Source organism: Protomyctophum parallelum (assembly GCF_964188405.1).
Source record: "Protomyctophum parallelum genome assembly, chromosome: 12".
NCBI classification, from domain to species: Eukaryota; Metazoa; Chordata; class Actinopteri; order Myctophiformes; family Myctophidae; genus Protomyctophum; species Protomyctophum parallelum.
In genome coordinates this window covers 11,356,407-11,368,684 of record NC_139712.1, presented here as the reverse complement: position 1 = coordinate 11,368,684, position 12,278 = coordinate 11,356,407, and the positions used below count along the sequence as shown (strand labels likewise).

General features: G+C 44.6%; 1 protein-coding gene across 1 annotated transcript in view; it reads right to left on the bottom strand.

Annotated features, from left to right (window-relative positions):
- The window catches only part of col11a1a (collagen, type XI, alpha 1a), a gene marked incomplete at both ends in the record, with an annotated part of 136,628 nt that overhangs the window by 122,177 nt on the left and 2,173 nt on the right, over positions 1 to 12,278 (bottom strand). The window contains 5 exons of the mRNA XM_083777618.1: positions 236 to 277; positions 1,166 to 1,231; positions 4,134 to 4,412; positions 8,856 to 8,957; positions 10,599 to 10,700. Of these exons, the coding sequence (XP_083633744.1) occupies positions 236 to 277; positions 1,166 to 1,231; positions 4,134 to 4,412; positions 8,856 to 8,957; positions 10,599 to 10,700 (591 nt within the window). The remainder of the gene's footprint in view (positions 1 to 235; positions 278 to 1,165; positions 1,232 to 4,133; positions 4,413 to 8,855; positions 8,958 to 10,598; positions 10,701 to 12,278) is intronic.

Genomic DNA, 12,278 nt, shown 5'->3' with positions numbered 1-12,278 from the left:
CCCCACGGCCCAGGATGGACCTCTGAGCCACGGCCCAGGATGGACCTCTGAGCCACGGCCCAGGATGGACCACTGAGCCACGGCCCAGGATGGACCTCTGAGCCACGGCCCAGGATGGACCTCTGAGCCCCACGGCCCAGGATGGACCGCTGAGCCACGACCCAGGATGGACCTCTGAGCCACGGCCCAGGCCAGATTGTGAAGGTTTCTAGTGGTAGAATAATGTTATACTCACAGCTGGACCGGGAGGTCCGTTGGGTCCTTCGATCAGCATGCCCTTTGGATTAAACACAAGCACATTCTGTCATGTTAACACTTCTGTACTTCTGAGGCAAAAATGACACGGTTCTATGAACTGAGGCAAAAATTACCCCAGGTCCGTGAACCGAAAGTGAAAGCTTTCAGCTTGCATATCTAAGTCATCGGAAACACAAACCTGGCAACCGCGACTAGCGCCGCAGCCAAGAACGGCCCTAAATTACGCTCGTTTTGACTAGAAACGGAATCTGGGATTAGAATCTGAGATATACATTTGAGCAAGGTAAACAGACAATTTTGATTGTATTATACTTAAGTGTTAATTAAGTGTACTAAATGTTAATTAAGTTAAGTGTTAAAAAGGTCGTTAAGGTATCCGATTGGTTCGCGTAGAGTCGCGGGTCTGTCTCATCGGGACTCTCCCTCCCTCGGGGACCAATAGCATCATTTCGAGGGGTTCGGAAAGGGGTTTCGGGAAGGGTTTTCGGAAGGTTCGGGAAGGGGTTTCGGGGTTTCGGAAGGTTCGGAAAGGGTTTTCGGACGGTTCGGGAAGGGGTTTCGGGAAATTCGGGAAGGGGTTTCGGGAGTTTCGGGAAGGGTTTTCGGAAGGTTCGGGAAGAGGTTTCGGGAAATTCGGGAAGGGGTTTCGGGAGGTTCGGGAAGGGGTTTGGGAAGGGGTTTGGGAAGGGGTTTGGGAAGGGGTTTCGGGAGGTTTGGGAAGGGGTTTGGGAAGGTTTGGGAAGGGGTTTGGGAAGGTTTGGGAAGGGGTTTGGGAAGGGGTTTGGGAAGGGGTTTGGAAGGGGTTTCGGGAGGTTTGGGAAGGGGTTTGGGAAGGTTTGGGAAGGGGTTTGGGAAGGTTTGGGAAGGGGTTTCGGGGGGTTCGGGAAGGGGTTCCGGGGGGTCTTACGGGTTCGATCACCGCCGGTTCTCCCTTCTCTCCCTTCTCGCCGTAAGCTCCTCCTGCTCCTGCAACCTGAGGGTAGAAAGACAGAAAACAACCACAGCTTAGGATGATTTAGTCGACTGAAACCGTTCACTGACGAAAACTATGACTAAATACACTGACTATTTCCCAAACAAAAAAAACGAGACTAAATTGTTGTTAGGGAGCGAGTAGCGACTAGTGGAGAAGAGACCCAGTAGAACTATACCTGTAAAAGACAAGTCAATCCATGCTTGGTTTGTGCTCTGAAAAAAAAAAACAGATCTACAGGCTCACAACGCTTCGCAGCCCGGCACGTTGTGCGCTTGTAGATCGGCTATTCTCAGCACGCAAACCAAGTGAAGAGCCTGTCATTACGACACCATCAAGGCCCGCCGGGCCAGAATAATACTTTTTTTTTTATTCTACAAAATCAACTGCCGACTGTCGACTGTCGACTTCAAAAACCTTTCAGGTGACTAAAACTAAATTACATTTAATTCAAAAGACCGTCTATGACTAAAACTAAAACTAAATTTGCTGTCAACATTAACAGTGGATAGCAGAATAACCATGATTAGCAACAATGAGAGGTAGATAGAGAGAAAAACAGAATATGCACTGCATAAAGATAGGATAAATGCAACCGTTTGAACAACCACGGCCGAAATATCAATCAATATCATATTCTTTACTACTACTACTACTTACTACTCGGGAAAGAGAGTGAATGAAGGGAGGCTAGAGTTGAACTACAGTACTGTGAAGGTAACGGTTTGCTAAAACAGGCAGAGATGTTAGCGGAGAAGAAGCGATGGAGCGGCGACGGTCCAGGTGGTTTTGAGCTTGGATGGGAGCAGTAATGTCATTACAGTCCTTCCCACCACGGTGTCTCAGAGACAGACAGCGACACCTCTTGAACATGCAAAACACTCACAGAACATCATCAGCGTACAGACGTCACGGAGAAACGACGGATCACCAAACACACAACCGGAACAGATGGCTGAACATGTGACACGTATTTGCGCGTGCGCGAGCGCGCGCATGCGTGTGTGTGTGTGTGTGTGTGTGTGTGTGTGTGTGTGTGTGTGTGTGTGTGTGTGTGCGTGTGTGTGTGTGTGCGTGTGACTGCGTGTGTGTAGGGGGTTGGTTAAATAGGACTAATAGAAGTCTACTGTATGTAGGAGAGCCTCCATAAGCAAGTAAGTGTGTGTGTGTGTGTGTGTGTGTGTGTGTGTGCCCTAAACAGTGACCTTATGTGTATGTAATTAAATCTAATCTTAAATAAATAAATGGACTGAAACTGATGTCCACGTGTTGATAACACTTACAGCGTGAATATTATTATAATAACATGTCATTGCTGTTGTCCAGAAACCTTGGATCTCCAAATTTCATCTTTTTGTGTTTTAAATTAATGTGTTGAGAATGAGAATAGATGAGAATAGATGATCTACAAGCTCACAAAACACAGTACATGTTTTTTTAAGATTAAGTATGTACTGTAAGTGCAGGTGAGTAGGTAAAAAGTAGTAACAAGAACTTGAGAATAAATTAAAACAAAGAAAATCAAGGTTTTGGACATACAAGGTTTCCACGCGACAGCGACGACGTGTGCATGCGTGCATGTGTGTGTGTGTGTGTGTACGCGTCTGCGTGTGTGTGTGTGTGTGTGTGTGTGTGTCTACTGTATGTATGTGTGTGTGTGTGTGTGTGTGTGTGCATGTACACACAAGGCAGACAGCTGGCTCTGTGGTATGGGGTTAATTACTGTGTCCCGCGGCTTATTGGGAGAGAGAGAGAGATATGTCACTGACAGACTGGAGAGGTTCAGGAAGAGGAGAAGGTGGAGGGTGTGTGTGTGCGTGCGATGTGCGTGTGTGTGTGTGTGTGCGACGTGCGTGCGTGTGTGTGTGTTCAATCATGTTTTCATGCTGTTCTTACATCATATTCAGGGGAAAGGGGGGGAGGGGGAGGGAGTATGATGTAATATTGGCGAAAGCGCCGCGCGTGCGAATATATGGTCATTTACAAATATCAACACATCACCAAACACCTGCCAAAGGACACAACGACAGACAGACAGACAGACAGACAGACAACGAGCCATGCGAGGACGTGATTGGTCCCCTGGGTCCACCATGAGGAGACGAGTGTGGACGCAGACTGAGGGAATTAATTCCTTAACAAAGAAATGTCTTCACCTGTCGGTTTGTAAAGGTGTCTAGTAAAGTTCAATTAAGCAATATTACACCAGAGGGTGTTGTTTAACGTGATTATTGCCACGACAGTGGTCAGGAACGAGACGTAGTCGAGTTCTGCAAGCATCACTGAAGTTAAACCACACCCTCTCGTGTAATATTGCAATTCTACCACAGTTACCCTTAAAACTAAGAAAATTGCTGAAAGAACATATTTTTTTAATGACAGATGTAGTCACTACGACCACAAATGTCCAAAGAAACTAGCTAGCCTAGCCACCGAGTTTGCTAGCGCTCTGGGAGAACAGAGCAGCTGCATTATTTGTTTTGATTAGGTGGTGAACGGTGCTGGTTTAACCCACGGCTAGAAGGATGTTTCAACCAATCAGATTGCTTCCTCGAAACGACCTGTGGTAGAATTACTGAATTTCAGTCTTTGTGAGAAGTTTAAAAAAAACACACATTGAGAAGAGTTACTAGACACCTTTACAAACACACTTTGTTGAAGACACGTATCGGTAAGGAATTTATTCCCAGATTCTTTGTGTAATAAATTATCCCCTGACTGACTATACAGAAACACACTACGATCGTAAGGTCATGCACACACACACACAACCCCCCCCCCCCCCCCCCCCCCCTGTCAGACGGACAGACGGACGGACGGACGGACGGACAGGCGGGCGTCGAGGGGGTCCCCCCCGTCTCCTCCCAGGGGAGGGGGGCGGTGGTGGTGGTGAGGTACTCACGGCGCTCTCCAAGATGTCTGTCTCGGCCCCGGCCTCCTCGCCAGGCCGAGGCCCCGTCCCCTCCCCCACGGAGGAGGGGCCGGGCAGAGCGGCGCCGGTGCCGTACTCGTCATAAAGTCCGTAATCATACACCTTCCTGTCGACCTCGCCCAGGTCGTACTCCTTAAAGTCGTACGCGTCCACGTCCGCGTCCGTGGCGTCCGATTCCGTGGCGACAGGGTAACTGTCGGTACGACCGAGGATGGGCGTGGCGTCAGTGAAATCCTGAGTGACCGCGGCCTGTTGGCGTTGATGTTTAACCCAAAGCCCCATGATGGATGGATGGAGGGATGGATGGATGGATGGAGGGAGCAGAGCGCAGCGCGGGGCGGGGGGAGAAGTGTCAGGGATTTGTTAGTCAAAGCAAGTTTTAGAGGCCAAAAAATTATAAAAAAATAAAATAATAATAATCCGTTATTATCAAAGCTTTGCAAAAAAATTAATCTACGGTCTACTACAGTATGGCAATTCACGGTAACACCTTATTTATATCCCGAAAGAAAATTATATTTAACCATATGTACCCTAACGGGAGGGGGGGGGGGGAAGGTTCTCTAGAGAACTAGGAGATTTGATTCAGCGGAAAAAACGAGTGGATATAAATAATACTAGTTCCGCTGGGGCTGTTGCCCCCGCGACCCGACTACGGATAAGCGGTTGAATATGGATGGATGCAAATACTAGTAGGCCTAGCATAGAACGTTCTAGAGGACTAGGAGATTTGATTCAGCGGGGGAAACTAGTGGATATGATACTACTTCTGCTGGGGTTTGGTGCCCCCGCGACCCGACTACGGATAAGCGGTTGAATATGGATGGATGCAAATACTAGTATAGGCCTAGCATAGAGCCCTGGAGAACTCCAGGCAGCTAAGTATAGTTACGTGGTACAAATTATGAATTATGTATGTATGTATGTATGGCTCACCTCGGTGGCTTAGCCTTTTTAAAACACGTTTTATCACAAAGTCCTGGGTTAAAATCTGACAAATCTGATGTTTGTTTTGTTTTTTAAATAACGATGTATTGATGTATTGTCCCGATCCGGTCACGTGACCGGAAATCGTGGGGACCATCACGTCACTTTTTTTCAAATGGTCCGAATCGGATCGGGAGCAAATAAAACGTGATCGGAAAAACATCCGATCAAACAATCAATATTGTATCCATATGATGATATTATTAGACCAGATATTGTGATTTTGGATATTGTATTATTGTGATAAGGCATAAACGTGTTCTTTTTTTTTTTAATATTTTTTATCCCACGATTTTGTAACCCATTTTCCACCCCTGTGTCAATTATCTAATGTGATCCTGGGCTCTACACACCCTCCACCAACCTAGTCCCCATATATTGGGGACAAGGGGAGAGCAACGGACTTGAACTCATGCTTCCTTCATGCCTGAGTGTCCAAGTTGCTCCTTTACACCTGACAGGGGGGAGTTTCCCTGGTTGGACGTAGCGCGTGGAAGGAACACGTTATTCCAACCAGTTCCTTTACCCTCCATCAGGCGCCCCGGCTGGCCAGGGGGAGGCAGTTTAGAGACCAGGATTACTGCATGTTTTTTGTGAGGGTACCTACCCTAGGGGGCATAAACGTGTTCTATTAAAAATACAAATATATCGGGAAAAATCGGTATCGACAGACACTACGAATCAAATGATCGGGAACACAAAAAAATAAAAAAATAAAACGTGACGGGTACACCTCTCTCTGAGATCCTGTACATTCTGAGGGGGTTCAGTAAATTAAGGGAATAAATAAAGTGTTACCGTTATATGATTGTATAAGGATATCATTATCGACCCTGACAATCAAATGCTAGTCGTTCATACACGTCTGAGACAGACTCGGGGCCCTATTCTGCGTGTCTTAAGTACCAGGTGGATCTTATGACTTATAACTTAAGACCTGGAGGCGTGGCCTGTGTTGTTTAGCCACTCAAAAACAGCCAAACAGCACTGGCCACGCCTCCAGGTCTTAAAGGAGAAGTCCATGCTAGAAGGCTTTCTTATACCTTTATTTGTAGTTGTTACGTCTCCACCAAAGAGGTCCAGGTGTTATTTGTAGTTGTTACGTCTCCACCAAAGAGGTCCAGGTGTTATTTGTAGTTGTTATGTCCCCCACCAAAGAGGTCCAGGTGTTATTTGTAGTTGTTACGTCTCCACCAAAGAGGTCCAGGTGTTATTTGTAGTTGTTACGTCTCCACCAAAGAGGTCCAGGTGTTATTTTGTGCAAAAGTGCATAATTGGCTATTTCCCCTAATATAAAATGGGGGCTGGGTTTTTGTGCAAATTTGCTTATTTCCATCGAAATAAGTAGTAAAGTGTGCCGCTTGGGATACTATTTACATTATGATTTTTGAGCGATGGAAATAAGCAAATTAGCACAACACCCCATAGCCCCATTCAATTCAATGCAACTCAATTAAATTAAATTCATTGAGGGCTTATGGTAGGGGAAATAGCCAATAATACGCTTTTGCACAAAATAACACCTGGACCTCTTTTGTGGGGACGTAACAACTACAAAAAACACCTGGACCTCTTTGGTGGGGACGTAACAACTACAAATAACACCTGGACCTCTTTGGTGGGGGACGTAACAACTACAAATAACACCTGGACCTCTTTGGTGGGGATGTAACAATGTAAGAAAGCCTTCTAGCGCATGGAATTCTCCTTTATAAGACCTGGCACTTAAGACACACAAGATAGGGCCCTTGATGTCATCCCAGTCTTTCTACATCATGCAATCACACGCCAGGTGTGTTGATGTGTGTGTGGCCCAATTAAAGGACAACTTTGAGGCTGTGTTTCAACCAAGGTTCATGTTTTAAGTTGTTATTTGAGAAAGTCAAGGATCAGTGTTAAAAAAATAAAAAAATGCTGCTTTCCTTCGTTTTATCGATATTAGCTATTTGTGACGGGGGGGGGGGGGATGGGGAGGACACGTGGCTAAATGTGTATCTCTTTTTTACAACAACCAGGAAATTACATCTGGTCAAAATCGACGTGAGATCTTGCAAAAAAATACACATTTAGCCACTTGTTCAAATGCCCATCGCTAAAACGAAAGAAAGCAGCAAAAATGTAAAAGATTAAAATAAATGAACATTGACCTTTTAACTTTCTCTAATAAAAACCTAAAACATGAACCTTGGTTGAAAAACAAATAAAGTTGCCCTTTAAAGCCCATGATTTATTACTTATAGCTCGTATGCCGGTGCATGTCGCGAATTAAACCAGGGGAGAAAAGCCGATCTACAAGCACGTAAGATCTGCTATTTCCCCTGGAGCAACGAGCAACCACCAACACATGACCATAAAGTCAGGGCATTTCAAGAAAGACTGAGATAGATGAAGCATGTCTGAAATGACAGAAGCGTTTTTTTTTTTTCGTGAATGGCAAATGAATCAGCAAAAATAACCGTGCAGCGATACGTTTATATAAAGAACATCAAAGAGCAAGGCGTGTGGTCGTGTGCAGAAATACAACGTGGTAGAATTTATGTTCAAAGTCGATACGTTTTCACGAGATTTTCACCAGCCAATTATGATGACTTTATCATGAGACCTCAATGTATCCTAACACACACACACACACACTTGTATTTGGCACAGCACCACAACCAAAGTCTTACAGAAAATAACATTTTATATCATTTTTCGAAGAATGATTGTTTGTATATTTAGCTCTGGTGTGCACGGCAAAATGGATGCAATTATACAGACAATATGCATGTGATAGCCCGCGTAATAATCGCATCCAATTTGGCGAGACACCGCCGCTACGGCGGATGCATTTTCATAGTTGGCTGCTGTGAGTCAGGAGATTTTTCTGTTCCAGTAGATCAGAGTTCATCTTAAAGAGGCAATTAGTAAGAACTGGTGATCGGAAAGCAGGCAAACAACTGTGGTTCAACGTCACACCAATGAATTCACTTCAATTCCATCGAGGCACGTACTGCTCAGTCTCAATGCAATTTACTGGGAGGACGTTCCTAAATCCTGGGTAAGGCTGCAAGTCTCCTCAACTATATCCAGCTTCTATGGCTAAGAAAACAAAGTATCGATCCTCTCGTGACTTCCTTTTTGGAGTACCTTTTATACAGTAACTGGAACGACATCAAACATTTACTTGATTCATACAAAAAGGGCAAAGACTTCAGGTTGATTGTCGGTTGATTGTAAAAAAAAACATATTATTTCCAAGTCATGGGGCGCTGGGAGGAAAGCTGCAGCCTTAGCCAAGATTGAACTAAATTGCAGAGAGCTACGCATTTCCTGCAGGGCAGTTCCGCCATGTCACTTTCTGAGAAATCTGATACGTATATATATATATATATATATATATATATATATATATATATATATATATATATATATTTATTTTTAAATAACATGGCGTACACTGCCAACAGCAGAGACAAATGCATCGTAGCTTGTATAGATCTGCCACCAACGAAGCCGTGCTAAAGGTATATAGGCTTGGGTTTTTTTTTTTTTTTTGGAAAAAACACAACAATTGCTTCCCGCAATTGTTGTGTCTTTGTCATTTCATACCAGGTACTTCCTCGTGGTCATGTCATCTCTGGTCAAACATCTCTAACTTTTTTTTTTTTTTTTTAAGTAGGCCCCAAAAGTGAAGATGTAAAAAAACATAAACGTTTACTGTACCTCGTTGGGTCCGGTCACGGAATCGACGGGGGACTGAGTTTGAGCACCGTAGTCGGAGTCTGTATAGGAGTCAGTATAGTATTCTCCTTCTACATTGTTTAGCTGAGTTGTGTCGAGAAAAACAACAACAAGAAACAAACAAACAAACGAACAAACAAACAGGGGAAAGGAAAGCGTTAACACAGGAAGCTCAAAACAGGAGGTTAATTTGCTCGGCCCGAAGGGGGAGAAATCGTCTCGCGGCAAAAAAAAAGACTCCACTACAGTTCGGAGGACAAGAAGAAAAAAGGGGTTCGTTCAGCTACTGAAGATCTGGTTCCACCATCATTAGATTTTCCCCGCACCGCTATTAGGGATTCTATAAGGAAAGTAGGGGGGGAAGATCATGATGGGATCTCGTTCGTTGTTTTTTCGATTGATTACCCTAAAGTCGCCGGCCGCGGCTCGGTGTCGCGCAGGCGCCGTGGCCTGGTAACCAGGCGGCATCGCCGGGCGCCTCTTCTTAGCGGCAAACTTTTTGGCCGGTGATTTTTTGGCCGCCGCAGCCGCCGCCGAGAACTTAGCAGGCTTAGCGGGCTTAGATTTACTGACGGGAGACTTTCGGCTCCTCTTCGCTTTCCTAGCCGAGGAGGCGCTACGTTTCTGTCTCTGTGGGCGGGGCAACACAAAGAACAACCAAAAGACAAAAACACGGAACATTTATAGAGGGGGGAAAAGAAGAATACGGAGAGAGGAACTTATTTAAAAAACTCTTTCTCTGCCAAGGATGAGGTTCAAGGTTAGGTCATGATTATAGTAACCGCAAAGTCGCGGGGATTTTTTTTATTGAGCTCCTAAAACATCGACGTTCCGTATGATCACCTGACGCTGAGCTTCAATTCCCAGAAAAAACACCGCTAAAATATCGTGCTTTCAGTTAGATAGAGGGGGCGGAGCGATAAGACTCAATGACGTCACAACGCGTAAAGCAAATCGTCGCCCGGGTCGACGGGAGACGCCAAGAACCGGTAAATATAAGACGGGCGATTAACAATAACCTATCACGTCGACCGATGTCGATCCTGGCGACCGAACTGTTTTTTTCTTTTGAAGTCGTCCAATGTCGTTTTAGGCAGAGAAAGAGTTTTAAGCCGATGTGAGGAAAACAAAGATGTCAACCAGGGTCAGACCAACAAAAAAAAACTAAACATGAAACAAGACAGTGTGGTGTTTGGCCGGGGTTGTGTTTCAGAATGTCTTCAGATCGGTCTACGTACGATGAGGACGGACGGTTAGCGTCGTTTTCTAAACGCAAAACACGCGTTGCTGTGCGATCCGATAATACTAATAATAATAATAATAATAATAATAATAGTAAATGCAATAGTCCTTGTTGAGACATGCTGGAGCGCAACCAACCGGACGGACACTCAAAGCAGAAGGTTTAATTTAATAAGTGAGAGAGAGAGAGAGAGAGAGAGAGAGAGAGGGGGAGAGAGGGGGAGAGAGAGAGAGAGAGAGAGAGAGAGAGAGAGAGAGAGAGAGAGAGAGAGAGAGAGAGTTGGAATCACGACGACGAGACACACAGAGACACACAGAGACACACGAGACGTCCGTGGGACAGACAGACAGACAGACACCACTCAAGATGACGGGACAAGAGGACGGGACATCACTTGGGACACACATTTCTGTCTTTCTTTCGTTCTTTCCTTCCTTTCCTTCCCTTTGCGTTCCTTGACATTCCCGGGCCAATAGTGTTACCTGCGGTTCGTTATAGTCTCCGGTGGGAGCGGCGGTGTCAGCGACTCCCTCTGCGTCAGAGTAATCATAGAACTGACGGTAATCTAAGTCATCCAGCGAGTACTGGACAGGTCAAGAGGTCGACGGAGAGAGAGAGAGAGAGAGAGAGAGAGAGAGAGAGAGAGAGAGAGAGACAGAGAGAGAGAGAAGAGGGGGAGAGGAGCTGTTAGCGTTAGCATCGTTATTAATGAATGGAATTAGAAGGTAAACATGAACATAATGCTGAGCATTATTGTATTTATATTTAATTAATGGAATTAGAAGGTACATGAACATAATGCTGAGCATTATTGTATTTATATTTAATTAATGGAATTAGAAGGTACATGGACATAATGCTGAGCATTATTGTATTTATATTTAATGAATGGAATTAGAAGGTACACATGAACATAATGCTGAGCATTAATGTATTTATATTTAATTAATGTAATTAGAAGGTAGATAATTATTGTATTTAAAGCACAATGAGAATCTTTGGTAGTGTGAGGGTTACTACAAAACCGTCCCAAACCTCTACCAAAGTCCTATTTTGCTTTAACTAGCCTATTCGTGGCAAACAATACAGAGTTAAGTATTGTCCTAATAGTATGACAAAAGCATGTTAATTATTTATCTTAAAACACTTAATAAAAACTGCAGTCACCAATGCTGTTGTACTGCACACAACAGTCATGTATTTGACCAACAGTGTTAAAAAAATAGCGTCTGCAAAGCAAGGTTATGGAGCTCATTGATAAGCAAAATGACCTCAACTAATCAGCAAATAAGTAGTAAATACATGAAAGAAAGAAGATTATTCCAACATGTCACGACTCATTCGATAGACCAGCGGCTCTCAAAGTTGAATTTGAACAATTTTGAAGAACAGAAAATGATAATAGTCTTCTCTTATGGGGGCCCCTATAGCTGGCACAATGGGCGTTTGGAAAGAACTTGGGGGCCCTTCCAAGCCCCTATAGTGCAGCTCTCCAACGTTGAAGCACTGGGCCCTAGTGGTAAGAGGTGGAACTGCAGGCGGACCCGTGGAGTTATGACGAGGAAACCCTGTGCGTGGCGCGTAAACCTTTTGAGAACCACTGACTGTATAAACAACATGTAAACAGGTGGTGTTTGATGCATTATGTTATACTTTAAGACAGGTATTGAAAAATAGCAGATCTACAAGCTCTACGAGCTTGTAGATCTGCTATTTCTTTGGAAAAAAATCGTGAAAATGTGGCACAAATTTGGAATATATATTCTTTCAGAGCGAACGTTTTTAACTCAAATCTTTGCTTCTGGGGGCGGTCCCTGGAACAACATATTTTGAGATAGGGGGTCGGTGGTCAAATACATATAATTTCTGGGGGTTCCTGACATGAAATAGTTTGAACACCACTGACATAGAAATAGAAACGCAGGTTTTTCCAGAAAACGGAAAAGACATTTTTTTTTTTAAGAATCCTCCTCAGGACAGAATGGGTTAAGAGCTCGTAAAAGTCAAGGTGAACATCAGGAAATGTTCTAGAAGGACGCGGCGGTGCGAGCTAGCTGCAGCTGCGTCGAGGAGGGAGGAGGATAATGTCGTCATGGAACTTTCTAAACTCCCCCCCCCCCCCCCCCCCCCCCCCCCGGAAAAGGATTAGACCCTTCAGGATC